The following is a 14,873-nucleotide window of genomic DNA, read 5'->3' as shown; positions in this document are numbered from 1 at the left end:
TTAAGTCTAAATTCTGGAGCTAAATCCAGGAGACCATGAATCCCCTGAAAAAATCGTAGTGAAGGTTTCCATGCCCCCCTCTTTATTTTCTGTGTGAGCTTTAGTATAAGAAGAAACAGTCCATCCTCTCCGCTCAGAGAGGGGCCAATTAGATCCCATGTACTTTCTCAGACTCCTCAAGCATCTTCAGTCTTTAAAAACAAGTTGGAAACCAAACCTTCCCCGTGACTGCACCCATGCATGCATTAAGCTTACAACCCAGTTTTCCAAGACTTCAGACTTTTACAGCAGAGAAAAAGAATTCATTGCTTTGAAAGAATGAATCCAAATGAAACCTGCAATATTATGTAATTGAATTATCCAGTCCCGCTATTCTAGATCTTCAGGGACTTGGGACCACGTACCATGAAATTAAATTACTTGGCAAGTACACTTAGTGGGTCCTTAGATAGTTCCCTTAATGCCAACCTCCAGTTTAGAGGAAGAGATAATCATGTACTCACCCTATACATCATCTGTTATCCTACTATGCGGTGCTTCTGCTGTCAAGTGAGAAGCACTTGGTACAGAGAGTGCATTTATTTATAATGAATGACAGTGACAAAAAATAACTAGGAAATCCAGACTACTCAATATCGGTAAATAAACTGCAATGTACAGAAACAGGGTAAGAAGTTAAATTCGGCATTTAATAAATAGCCAATTACTGAAATTACTTAATTAGTATTTGAGAGGAGGCTTCTGTTGTGCGTATGTTTTTCTGCAGAATTTCAGATAACTTAATTTTAGCTGAATTTTTAAAATGAACGTGAAACTTCAGACCATTGAGATGAAAGAAATGAGTACCTATGGGCAGCATCAGAAAAGCTAATTTTCCTGGCTCACCAGTTTCTTACGTAAATGAGATGTCTGGCAAGTAACAATCCCAGCAGCTGAACTGCCCAGGAGGGCGTGCGGGCTGCCAGCGGCGGTGGCCGAGTACCAACTGCTCTGACAGGAGCGCGATGCCGTATGAATTGCGGCGACGAGGAAACCCAGCGTGCAAACACTGCTTTAAGTGGGCTGGAGCACATGGGAGATTTGCTGAGAATAAGGCAATGTCACTGGTTTTTGTTGTGTGTTGTTTTTTTTTGTTTCTTTGTTTTTTTTTTTTTTTTTGTAGTTGGGCAGTTGAATCAAAATTAAAATAAACAGTTTGGCTCAAACATCCCTAATAGAAAACACCCTTTCCATCCCCATTCTCTAACCGCTCCCAGTCAACCCCAAATACAACAACACTCCAACAGCACATTCAACCCCAAACAGACATTTTGAAATCTATGCTAGAACCACTGTTTAGCCCAGAAAATACTTCTACAAAATTCTGTTGAATTTTCAAATAACCTCATACTGCAAAAGTTTTCCATTTTTAACATGTTTAGGATGTGCTGAGAAGGAGAGAAAAAAATAAATCACAAAGTTTCCATGCAAATACCAGCTTTCAGAAGAAATCCATCTTCTGTGGCATGTCACAAGTAATCACAACAGAATACACTTGTAAGTAGCTCTTATCCAACTTCTTAGAACATTACGATTGCCGCACAGTTCTACTAAAGAAATTACTAGAGAAAAAGACTTTCTGAAGCTTCCCCCCCTGATTTTTCCATGAGATGCCCCCTTGAAAAATGTTGTAAAGAGAATTGCAAGCATTTGAGGTTCAGATTTAGGAATTCTACAAAGCACGCCAGTAGCTGACAACGTAAATGCACTAGACCAACCATGGGAGATGCCCATGTTCTCCCACGCCAGATGGAAGAAGCAAACGCAAAGACAGGCCAGGCAGGCGGCCGGGCCGTGCCACCACCAGCCTGGGACAACCCGCCCCACTGCCCAAGGGCCTCTGGCACACAGGGCTCCCTCCAGCCTACTCTCGGATCAGGTGCAGAAGGAAAAGTACAGACATTAATGGCATTTCTCTTTCTTCCAATTGTCTGTTCCCAAGCTATATCGTTGTTACAGGGAATAAATTATCAAACTCTGCTGTTAACTTAATTTTTGTGGGTAATTAGTACAATGAGTAAGTCAAGAGGAGGAATGTTCTGTATCTCTGGTGGTAGAGGAAACCTAAGAGCAAGTGGGTTCTTCTCCTTTCCAGAGGGCTGTAGTGAGCTGATAGTTACTTCACCATAAACCACCTTTAGGTCTTCCATTTTGATCACTACTTTAAAACAGAAAAGTGCTGCAAATTTGAATTACCTCTTCTACCTTCCTCAGAAAATAAATTATGAAGTCTGAAACATGCAGAAATAACCTTTCAGTAAAAAATTAATGCATAGTGGCAACAGGTAGGAAATATAGGAGTTGATCTTTCCCTATCAAAACCAGAACATAAAACACACCTCAAGTTCTCAACTGTAACTGCAATGTATTACTCTAAATCTGCTTAAATAGTTTAGCTTCTTCTTTTCAATTGCTTCAGGTGTCAGGTAATTTAAGTTTCATACTTTTACAAATGTACAACACTTGCACACAGGGGTACAAGATGAGAGCAAGAATACAGAATTTAAAAAAATGAGAACAGTCCAACTCAAGCAAAATTTTTCTGGAGAGAATTTTGTTTTCAGTGACTACACTTAAGTATCCCTAGAACTTGAATTTGACACTTTTCTATAAATCGTATTATTAAAAACTCTTACAGTAATTCTTTCCAAATTATCTTTAATAAAACGGTCATTGTTCTGTTTCCTAGAAGAACTGGAAGAGTTATTCAAGTGCTCCCATAACTATTCCATTGCACGGGGAAAAAAATCGCCCACAAACCCAAAGTAACTATTTGAGAGGAAAAGGATATCCTTTTCAGAATTCAGGAGATTTTTAAATAGCTTTATTTTAAAAGAGTAAAACAAGAGTGACATGGTGTTCCTTTTCCTTTGAATTGTGCCTATGGAATACAACTGCTTAAGAAAGTGGACTTGCATTTTTTTTTAGGATGTTAGTATTTCTTTAGAAGCAAATACTGGGTTTTTTGAAGTAATTTTAATCTTGTCACCTTTCTGTCTTTTCTTATGGATAATTCCTCTTATGGAAGACTAAAAGAAAGTAAGAAAAGCATGGCAGATTTGGAGAACGGGGTAATTTTCTGCTTTTGTTTTTTCCCAGAAGGGAACAAAGTGAAAAACAAACAAACTAAAAAAGAAAACATTTATAGTCAACCAATTACTATTTAATGAACTGTATCCTCCCAGCCCAGAGGAGGTAGGGACTCTCATAAAGCACTACGATTTTTATACATTTCAGTTACAGGATACATGTTTGTGGTAACTGTAGCCTATATTTCACTCCACCTCCTGACACTGTTACACAACATTTATTGAAAGCACATTTGATGGTAATGAAGTTTCTATTAACTATGATTAAGTTTCATAAAGCACCTGAAGATAATTTAAGATGTGCAGGAGCAGAAAATGAAACATTTGGTTTAGTACATTAGGAAACATAATTGATTAAATTATCTCATTTACAGTAAGTGCTTTCCAGGAGCTATGCAGGGCATACATTTCCCCCCATCTGCCATCAGAGTTTGCTCGGAGATTTCAAAGATTTTTCCAGCTTCCCATCCTCCCCCATGTCCCTGTCACTCTCACTTTCGGTACCCCTTAGCAACTTGAAGTCCATTTCTTCATATCGCCAGTCTTTGAGAACAAGGATCAAAAGTCAGGGAATCATGTAAGAGGTTATTTAGTAGAACAGGCTGTTTCTCAATTATCGTCATAATTGACTTTGATTTTGCATCAGTGATGATTCATGCAGTCTTAAACTAAGTTCCTGTTTTGCTGAGCAGCAACAAGCTGTATTATATGTTTCTAGCCCCACAGTTATAAAGAAACCCTTTAATTCTCCTAGGTATCTCATATGCTTAAATCAATCCCAATAAAGTTACTTTTTTAATAAATCAGAAAATAAAGCGATTTGACTGATACTTTTTCAAGATTCTCTAATTAAATGGAAACTGCACAGATAAACTAAACGATACCAATTGCCTGAGCTAAGTTACGACACACACCAGTTGTATGTGACCAGTTAGGGATGATTCCAGTAAGACAAAGACAAGACAAAATTAAAAACGCTTAAGCAGGCAAGACAGCCACAGCACCTTTTTAAGTATCTACATTTGATTCTGTCTATCCTTAGAAATACTTAAGAACTGGAAATGTAAAGGACAAATACTCTCATGCAAGCGTTCTGTGCGTTTGTAGCTGTTAATGGGTGGTTATCATGCACCTACATGACTACACCGTTTCAGAGCCGAGAGCCTCTAAAAAGTCATGTGCGTTTCACTCACCAAGAGCTGTAGCCACCTGGGACAATAACTATGCTCCTCTACAATTACTATTTTCATTGCATCCCAATTTCGCTGCAATTTGGTTACGTTCCTTTGTAACTAGTTATGGAATTGTCTGTGGATTACACGGATTTCAACCTGACCAGTTCCTTTATGAGCCTTTACAGAGAGCGGAGGTCGCTGGGATCTGATAACCAGCCAGGCTCCCTCTGAGCCAGTACGAAATTCTGCTGCAGAGCGGTTTGACGCTGCAGCCTGCAGCGTGTGAGCTCCAAGGAAATACAGTTCAGATTAGGATCTCCAAATGTTTTTCTAATGATTTAGGGCCCAAGTTCCATAAAATTTCAAATAATCTGATCACCGTATGCCCCTATATCCTGGAGGAGTACGACTTAAACCCTACATATTTTATAATACATAATAGGAGATTCTGTCTTCAAAGACGATACAACCAATTGCATGCATTACTTCTCAGTACAGGTGGATTTCTTGTTTTAAGTCGTTCAAAGGAATTAAGCCAAAGAGTCAAAAATCCTCAAATCCTCAAAACTTTGTGTACTGTTTATGAAAAAAAAAAGCAATGTCTTTGCTTTAAAACAGAAAGGCCTCACAGAAATTGTGGTTTTGATGAGATTGTCTTTTTTTTTTAAACAAAACCCAAAATCTTTCAGTTAGTTAGTTCACTCCAAATGTGCTGCTCTAAGCTAAAATTCCACTGAAATCAATCTAAGACTAAGAAACAAAGAGTGCAGGATAGAAGCCCCCCCAGGCAGGATAAAACCAGTAACTATATGCTCTTTACAGGGTAAAAGAATAGAAACACCCTTTACCCGTTGATAAATGGAGGCCAAAGTGAGCTGAACAAGATCAGAGCGAGCTAGTCCTGGAAACAGATTTGAACCAAGAAAGCCAAACTCCTATATTATATTCTTTTTTTCTAATTACAGGTTCTCAAGAGATCAATTTCAAGGTAAGCATGCCTTACAGGGCTCCCAGTCAGACACAAATTACTAAAGAATGGTCACTTTTCTATTTTTAGTCTAAAACTTACGATCACAAAGTTGCTATGAAGATGCTTTCAGTAGATGTGAAAGCCTTTCATATAACCTTCGGTTTCATTTATCTCCTAAACAAATAAAACAGAATGGCAGAGAAGATGAGAAAAATCATATTTACAAGAGAAAAAAAAAACCAAACGAACTTACTGTGGGATTTTATTTCATGAAGAGGTTTTTTATCTGAGAGAGAGAAAGAGAGAAAGAGAGAGAGAGAGAGTTGCACTTAATAAATTTACATGGAGCATATCTATTTCCCATATCGCTTCTGTCTAGCTCTATAAATGAAACATTTTCTCCTTGTTTGCTGACAATATGAATATTTTATGTTGTCCATATTTTTCCCCTTCATCTTTTTTTTGCCCCCCTAAATCTCTTTCAGGATGCTTCTTTGCAGTAATTTCTCACTTGGTTAATTCAAGTATTTGTTAGCTTTGTTGGACACTTCTATTTAGAATATTACACATCTCAGCAATAAGGACAATACTTTGAAGTGGATCACTTGGCAGTTAGGAATTAATTATTTCTTTGTAAGATGGATATACGGAAAGGACACTTAAAAAGTAATTTATAAAATATGAAAATGTACTATATATTCACATCTATGTATCTAAATGTACACCAATAATGACATATGTGTGTGCATATAAAGAATGTACAGCATCAATATACTATGATAGATATACAAATATATTATTAAAAAGTTTTTCTACAGTAGTGCATCTCTCAAAAATGATGCTTCTCTGTCTCCCCCGCAATAAGCATTGGGGTTATCGTTATAACCCGGTACCTGAAAAAGCCCCCCCGTAGCCAAGGGGAGCTGGGGCTGGTGCAGCCCCGCAGCGGGCCCGCGCAGGCTCCATGTAACGAGCCACTCTCCGCGCCCGTCGGCCCCACGGTCCGGGGGGAACATGCCTGCCGTGCCCGAGACCCTGCACATGAACCCAGGTCCAAGCGGGGCTGTCCCCCCGCTGCTCCCCGCTACCCCCCGCGCTGGCGGCTCAGGCTCAGGCGTGGGCAGCCTGACTGGGAACTTCCCAGCGCCGTTCGGTGAAAGGTGGTCTGAAGAAAACAACACAACACTAAACTTATTTCTATAAAATTCGACAAAGGCTAGCAGTTCGGCAGAATTATACTAGTCTATTAGACAGAATAAAATGCAGAATATAAATCCTTAAGCAGATAGACTATATCAGTTTGTAGGGGCTTTGTGTTGTAACGAAAATCCCTTTGAGCTGTTCCCTGATTTATCTTTTGGATTTCTTAATGTACGAAGGAGCTGGTACTGGCTACCTCTGGAGGGGTGTGTGCAGGGAGGGTTCTTCTTGAGGTGGTTTTTATTTCTGCTAGGAAATTATGTACATAAACACCAATAGTGTCAGACTTGAGCTCTGCAATAGAAACAGACACTTCCATGCTGCTGACATAGTGCTATCTACAGAAAACTGCAACAGGATTGAAACGTGTCCGCCACATAAACTGGCGGCATTGCCAGATCCAGCAGCCTCTGGGCAATATTCAGTGTCACGGCTGGTTGAAAAATGGAAAACAAAATTATTTGTGATTTATGATGCATTAGTAAAAACATATTTATAGTTCATCTGCTTCTGGCCTACTTGTTTGTTTCTTTTGGGGGCACTGGAAAAAGAAATCAATAGGTTTTGAAGTTATTACAAAATAACTTTAAAGCAAGGAGATAAAAGTAAAACAAAAACCTCTACAAACCCCTCTCTTTTATTAAGCAAAGAAAAAGCTTTCACCTCTGCAAGACAGAGAGAAATCCACCATGGAAAAAGAGTACTACCGAGATTACTGGTAGGGAATAAACGATGGAAGAGCAAATAAGCAAGGATCTAGTACATTATTATGATTTGGGAATAAAGAACCTGAAAGTAGACCCTGTTTTATCACCATGCCATTTACTGTCTCCAAATTTGAAAATTCAAGCTAATGATTAGTACTTTTTCTGCTAGCTCTGAATCAGGCCTGAGCTTTCCATCCTGGTGTATTACATTCTCACCTTTACTTTCATTTAAGTTCTTATTTGTTAACCGAAGAAATGTTTTGTTTCTATGTTTGCCTCACAAAAGGAACAAAGTTAACAAGTTCTGCCTGACAAATAACCTCCAAGAGATTAGTTTTCTGTAGCACAGTACTGCATTTCCCTCACAATTCCCCATGGGATGAGAAGCAGAGCAGAAAAGGCACGTATTGGAAGGTGAACAGGGGAAAAAGATTTTTAAAAAATAGGGTAATTGCATCAATTCTTATTAGCTGAGAAAGCTATTACAGTCCTAAAAATAATTTGACACAAGTATATACATACAGCACAACCTGTAAAGGAGCTATAGTATCGCACTCCAGGACGAAAGAAACAAGAGGAACTTAATACTTCAGTCGATCTGAGTGCCTATGGAAATCCTCCTGCCAGAACCCACGCGCTGCCTGTCCCTGCCCGCCGCAGCAGCAGCAGGAGACGAGCTTATCTCAAACGTAAAGAACCCGCAGCTGGCTGGCTAACGGGGGCAGCGTCCCTGTCGCCAGCCTCGAGCATCCCCTGCTTAGCGCGGCGCGTTCCCTTCCACCCGGTGCTGTTACCTGGGAAGGGTAACACTGACAACATGCTCAACTTCAAATGACACTGGAGTAGATAATTTTTCCACGAAATACCTGGAGATCAGTTTCTGATCGCAACATTAAGTGAAAAATCGCTGGCGTGTGCAGCAGAGCGAAACCGTCCATTATATATGTCATTGAATTAATTGTAGAGTTCAGAGTTTCCCTGTCTCCCATCTCGCCTTGTAAAAGGAACAGAAATGCCTCACCCGGTGAGATTTCTGCAGGGAAAATCCAGCAGCAGCAGATTCCATGCCCCACCCCCCCCACATTCAGCATAAACTGAGAATTATTTTTTTTTTTATTTTAAATAGTATCAGTTTGATGTCAACATATGGATCCCTAGTAGGTTTAGAAGTTAAATGGCTTTTCGCTTCAGTCATAAAATGTGGGGTTTATTACTTATGCCACTTATCCTTTGTAAAATGATTTTGATAGTTCATTTTCAACACAGAAGTTATGTTTTACAGACTATGTGTTTCGCAGTTGACACTAAGATGATTAAATCTGTGTAAAATTTACTCATATTTTAAAAACTGCTTTTTGTATCTTTTTACCCATAATGATCCATTTCTTTGTTTTACAGGCGGCAAGTTCTTCACACGCATTGTATTAAGAACATTTAAAGTCTATTAAAAGCATTTTAAGTCCCATGTGTAGAAAAGTGATTTGCTTCTGAAAGAGAAAGTTTTTGCTATTCCAGACATTTGTTTTCAGACATACACATCACTTCTGTTTGCACATGGTTGTGCAGAATAGTTATTTTCTTAAAATGGCATCTATAAAGTGATTCTAAATATTGATGAAGAAATTTTTTTTTTTTTTCAGAAAAGACAATGATGAAATCTCATGCTAGTTCAATCGATTTCAACTTGTTGGGGCATTTTTCTTTTTTACTGCAGTGCCATTAGGTAAGTTAGTGGTTCATTACTAACAATATTCTTTGCTCCAGTAGCTGTACAAACTCAAAGCAGAGGGACAGCACCTGATCCAAAGAGCTTGATTTTGCACAAAGCATATGACAGACAATGAAAATAAGGATTAAAAATTTAGGTAGTTATTAAAACTCAGTTAGTTGCCATGTTGTAACTATTCCGATAGCTCATCTATCAAATAATTAGCCCATGTGATACAATAGCTTGTTGTTGGTACAACAGTGCTCAGAGATGAGACTGTACCTGAAAGCAGCTGTGCTACAAGGACTCGAGGAGTGTCAGTGGTTTCCCCCATGGAACGAAGCCATCGCCATCAAAGTGAAATGCACATCATCGACTCTCAGTGCTTAAACCACCACAGCTCTTCCCCAGGCCGTGCGCTCCCTTCAGGCTACCAAAATAACCATCACACTGTATTTGTTCCTCTACCTCTAAAGCGCAAGTGCAGCGTGGAAGGTGACAGCACTGAGATGCAACTACCCGACAGGAAAGGCTGCTGCTCTCCAGGGTGGACAGGTGATCTTTACCGTTTTTTTTCGTGGAAGCAGTGCCCTGAATAGGGCCACCTCTCATTAACTGCTGAGAACCACAGAAGGAGCCAACTAGATGGTAAGTCAACCCATGGCTGTCACAAGTAACGGTGACTGTGCAGACATCAGCTGCATCTTGTCATGCCCCTTTCAGCATATCCTTCTGACTGCCTTCCAACGGATATGCTAATCTGCACACATGAATGGATTCTGGATTTATCAAACCATCTGCAGGGAAGGGTGTTCATTTAATGTATAGGAAGGAGAAAGACCTCACAAAACATCATGTGATCACCACATTGGTCCTCAAAAGCGGAATGAATCGCAGCGCTTACAAATTCTCACTAGTTTTTCTTGTCCTTTTGAATACTGAGGCTTGTCTGCCCGACACCTTGGAGCTGGAGAGCTGGTGCTGTTAACCCTGGAAACTTTTAAGTAGTTAGAGCCATATAGCAAGGCTGCTGGGTATCCCCTCCCTCCAAACCCAAACAAAGTCTTACTTAATGTCTCAGCTGAGGTACACATGTTTCTGAAGCCTGAATAAATATACAGGATACTGTCTGCCATTAAGAATGCCTTTAAATCTCAGGGCAAAGAAGGGAGTTCATTTTGTTTAGAAAATTATTTTCCTCATCTCACCAGATGTACTCCACTGAGGAACTGGCTGGGCACAGTGGCTGCTCCTTCCTCTCTGAAGCTGGCAGCCAGTGTGAGGAGGGTGCACGTGGGGGAAGGCCAGAGGCACGCACACCCCTGTGAACGCCTGCGTGGTGGTTAGGAGCACAAGGCTTGGGATTTATAGCCATATTCCTCTGTTGCGTGCACCATGGTGGAAGAAGAAAACGACTGCTGGGCATAACATGAACACATATATGCAAAAGATCATGAAGGAAGGGTAATGCAGTACTGTGGAAACAAACAAAGAGGACCACTTAAACAGAAGATTAAAGTAGACATGTCAGTTTACATCTCTCAGCCCCAGCATTCCTGATTGCTCCCGTGGCTGCTATTTCATCGCTAAAAAACGATGAGTGGACGGTATCACTCTATGAACAGGGAGCAGCATTCAGTGCAGGAACAAACTTGCAAATTTCTTGTTCCTTTTGAGATTCTGCAGCCGTCCCGGGTATTCTGCGACTGTGCAGCTGCAGGGCTGATTTTCTTGGCTCCTGGTTTTTCGCTTATAGTAGCAACTACCAAATGCCAGATGCTTTCCAGACATTTATGATGGGCAAATCCTTTCACAGGGAACTCACCACGAAGTAGATTTGCCTTTATTTAACTTCTGTGTTCAAGACAAGAAATGCAGCAAACTTCCATCTTAAAAACCTCTTGCACCAAGAATATCTTTGTGTTGGTGCTTTGCCAGTTTACTTGGAAGAAAAGGTAGAAGGCTAAGTAGTACATTCTGTGAAATATGTTGCAGCAGATGGCCGTAATTACACATTGCAAAAAAACCTTTATTTGGATTTTTAGAATCATCTGATAATTAATAGGTAAAGTATGTGCTACACAAATCCAGTGACTCAGAAACCACTGTGAATTTCAAACTTCACATATGCAACCCTCTGAAAAAGATTATTTTTTCCACAGTAACATTTTGGCCAGAAGAGCTCTCCTCACATGGCTGTGTGGCCGATATGCCACATTACCTGGATTACAGTACACGTTTTAGGCTGTACCTCCTAAATCCAGTTCAGTGCTACCTGTTACTCACCTTGAATGCAAAGCCCTTCAGTGCAATTCTCTGACTCTTGACTCAAGCCCTCGCAGTACTTTCCTCCGTTTCTTGGAGGCGGCGCGATACATTCCCGAACTCTCAGATGCTCGCATTCTGGGCTGCACACAGACCACTCGCTCCACACCTCCCAGTTTCCATCCACTAAATGGGGAGGAAGGAAACACAAGCATCATCACTCACGTCAGCTGGTGTAGCGAAGAGGTCCTACCAACAACGCTTGTTTCATGTTCCTCCTCAGGTCCCAGCAAGTAAAACAAAGTATAATTCCCAGGAGAAATAACTACAGTTTTATCAGATGTGAAGTTAAAATCTAGCATTAGAACATACCACCTCAGGCATGCAATATGCAAGCTTTTAAAATAGCACCAGGATAGAACATTCTACAAATACAGTCAATTAAAACTGCAGGAGGAAACACTTCCTTTGCCACCCAGTCATTAGCTCCTAATGTTTCAACACAAATTCTACCTTAAAACAGGCTGATGTAGAGAGCCCACACATTTTCCTACCAGAGAAATGATGCTGACATTTAAAAAAGCAGGAGCATAGCTGGCCTTGTAGGCTGCTGGCTAATGCCCTGAGCAACACAGCGGATCGGTATGTTGCTTTGCTGACTGGTATTTACAGCTGTCTCTGACCCCGTCCCAAATGAGAAGGGTTCCCACAGTTCCCTTTCTTTTTCATGCATAAATCTGATTGAAGGACAGCGAGATGAACACAGAGACATATAAATGTAATACTAAGTTCTTTAAATCCCAGTTCAGGACACGTTGCGTCTAAAAACTAATAAAAGCTAGAAGAGAGATTTGCCAGAATCCAGACAAGTTACGCAGTGACCACAGGCAAATGTAAGTCTCTTAAAACATACATACATACAATCCTCCTGTTTTCAGCTGTATATGCAAAACACCAATTCCAAATCAGGTAAGGGAGGTTTCAGGTGAACAAAGGAAATGTACAGCGTCCATGGATGTAACACCAGCCTCCACAAATACCATAAGCTCGCTTTCCAAAGGTTAATCTACTTGCAAGCTAAAGAGCACCTTTTAAGTCAAGTTCTCAGCTTAGGCTTCTATGTTTCTCTTTCTAGCGTTACTAACATCACCTCCCCTCTCCCCATACCCCCACCCACTTAGATGATTTTTCACATTACATCGGTTGCTGTTTTGTTATGAGTATTTCATTAGCTTCAGTGTAAGTGAAAGCACCGACAAAGCGCTGGCAGATGAGGCCGCAGGTGCTTGTCCCTGCTGCTCAGGCCCTGCACAAGGCTCTGAGCTGTAGACTCAACAAGGATGCGAAGTATTTCCAATTTCCTTTTTGACCTCAGTGGGCTCTTCAAAGCACAATTGTCTACCTGGCATGTCAAACTGAAAGAGCTCTCCCTTAAGCGTGACATCCAGAGTTATTCCTTAGACTGTGCGTATCTCACCAGGGCAAAGAGAAGTGCAGGTAATTTTCTGCACTGACATTCCTTCACAAAACGCGCCTCCGTTGAGTGGAGCAGGGTTGGTGCAGGTCCGCGATCGCTTCTGCCAGCCCCGACCGCACCGCGCGTTGCAGTTTGACCACTCGGTCCACGATGACCAGCCTCCGTTAACTGCAAAACACAAACATGCTTGAGGTTGCGGTGGGTGTGCTGAAAGACATCAGCGAGTCTGACCAGATCATTTCATTCAAAGGCAGAATTTAGTTTTTACATTCTACAGGTAAATTCCAAGCTGAAGTAGAAGCATTGCTGCCTATCAGTACACACCTGCCTAAAGGCTGCGGTGTCGAAGAACACGAATGTTTGTTTTGGAAGAGTAATATGCTGAGAAGTGCAATGACTGATAGAGTCTGGGAGGGAGGTAAAAGCAGGCATCTCAATTCTCATAAAATACGTTTTATAGAAATAAAGCTTTATATAAACTTTATTATAATAAAACTTTATATAAAAGATCATAAACAACACCTATTCATTTTTTAAAGGGTGATTTAGTAATGCTCTGCCTCCACCAATAGAACGTCACACGCGGTAATAACCGTGGCGAGCAGCAGCGGCTGGTAATAAAGCAGCGGTTCCGCTCCTTTGTCCTTTGCCACGTAACACCCAGTAGTCACCGCAGAAGGAGAAGGGCAGCCCTTCAGGTACCTCCTTCAGGTAACCCCTGGGGACGTGCTTCAGGGCTTCCTGCTACACGCGCGGCTTATTTAGGCGGGTCAGCGTATCATTGGATCTTCTTAATAGCTGAAGCAAGGATTGTTACTGTTGCCATAACTTCTGGGAATCCACCCCAAACAAAGTCGTAATTCTAACCACTCTAAAAGCAGGCGTGACCTCAGCCCTGAACAGCAGAACTGAAATTCATTGCAGCAGGAAGGAGGTTAGCCATTTGATTTTGTACCAGGTGTATGTTAAAAATATAAAGTACTCCAGCAATAAAAACACACACATGGATTTTTTCCATAATTATCACTGACCATACACCACAACTGTTGCAGACATGCTCCTTCTCTTGGCAACAATGTTGGCAGCCATGCAGGTGTAGTTCCCAGAGTCAGACAGACGTGCCTGTCGAATGATGAGGTTGTGGTCTGCTCTGGTGTCAATGTTCTCATCCAGGTTGGAATCTATGGGCTCCTCATTCTTTAGCCATTCCACCTGGGGAGGGATGGAGCAGAGAAGAACATGAAGTAGGATGAGATGGAAATCTGCAAAATCGTATTTCAGTGATTTTATTATAATTATCTTTATTATAAACATTAAGGAGAAAACATTTGGCTAGGAAGGGATTCCCAAAAGGTAGACATTCACAAATTCAGAAAAGAAACTAGTCCCCTTCTGAAGACCCTGGAGCTTATTAACAGAGGCACACCAAATGAAATGCTAGGACATAGTAAAATAACCTTAAAAGTACAAAAAGAAACTGGCAAAGAGCACGTTCAGAGTTGCAAGGGTGAGGATCATAAGGAAAATACTATTTTTGTTCTACTGGGAGGAAAGGAAAAGGAGATGAGAAAGAAGAGGACAGGAGAAAAAAGGAGGAGAACAATTAATCACACTTTTCCTTGTGCAGTAGGCTTCAATATTTAATCCAAGGAATCAAGAAGTGCTCATAAAAAATACTGGATCATTCTAGTTGAATGCATTTCATTTACCTCCTGGTTCTCATCACCGTAAGTATTTAAGCTTAAAGCTGAAATAATTTTTCTAAAATAATTTGCATCTTATTATTTCCTCTGTATCTGTTCTTGAATCTATACCGTGTGATTTGGTTTTATTGTAAATATTCATCTATTCAATTGTTGTCCTAATTAGGAGAGCCCTTTCGGCTTCCCTAAGAGAATGAAATAACAGGGGTAGAAGTTTGTAAACCTGTAAAGCTAAATGAAGGCACTTGATGTCTTGGGCTAATGACCTCATTAATCTGCTAGGGAAATACTTCCTTCGACTCAAGGAGCAGGAGGAGAGACAGGACCAGCGGAGATTAGCAGTCCAAGTGAAAGTCAGCTAATGATTGCCACTTCCCCCCCCCCCCCCCCCCCCCCCAAACCTCTTCACAGTTATGCCCTCTAATGGATTAGGGTAACACGTAATAAGAATTAATTCCACTTTTTTGAGAGAGAGAAACAGAAGGATGAAATTGCTTGACATCCCACACAGTGGAAGAACCAAGTCATCATAAAAGATTC

At 40.8% G+C, this 14,873-nt stretch overlaps 1 protein-coding gene across 2 annotated transcripts in view; it reads right to left on the bottom strand.

Annotated features, from left to right (window-relative positions):
- The window catches only part of UNC5D (unc-5 netrin receptor D), a 214,927-nt gene that overhangs the window by 50,190 nt on the left and 149,864 nt on the right, over positions 1 to 14,873 (bottom strand). For both annotated transcript variants that reach the window (XM_080370205.1, XM_080370206.1), the window contains exons 5-7: positions 13,662 to 13,842; positions 12,631 to 12,798; positions 11,175 to 11,339 (exon numbers count right to left, since the gene is read on the bottom strand). In XM_080370205.1, coding sequence (XP_080226331.1) covers positions 11,175 to 11,339; positions 12,631 to 12,798; positions 13,662 to 13,842 — 514 coding nt within the window. The remainder of the gene's footprint in view (positions 1 to 11,174; positions 11,340 to 12,630; positions 12,799 to 13,661; positions 13,843 to 14,873) is intronic.

The sequence above is a fragment of the Falco punctatus genome (genome assembly GCF_963210335.1).
Source record: "Falco punctatus genome assembly, chromosome: 20".
Lineage (NCBI taxonomy): Eukaryota > Metazoa > Chordata > Aves > Falconiformes > Falconidae > Falco > Falco punctatus.
Note: the sequence above shows the minus strand (reverse complement) of the source record. Positions and strands in the feature narration are given on the sequence as shown.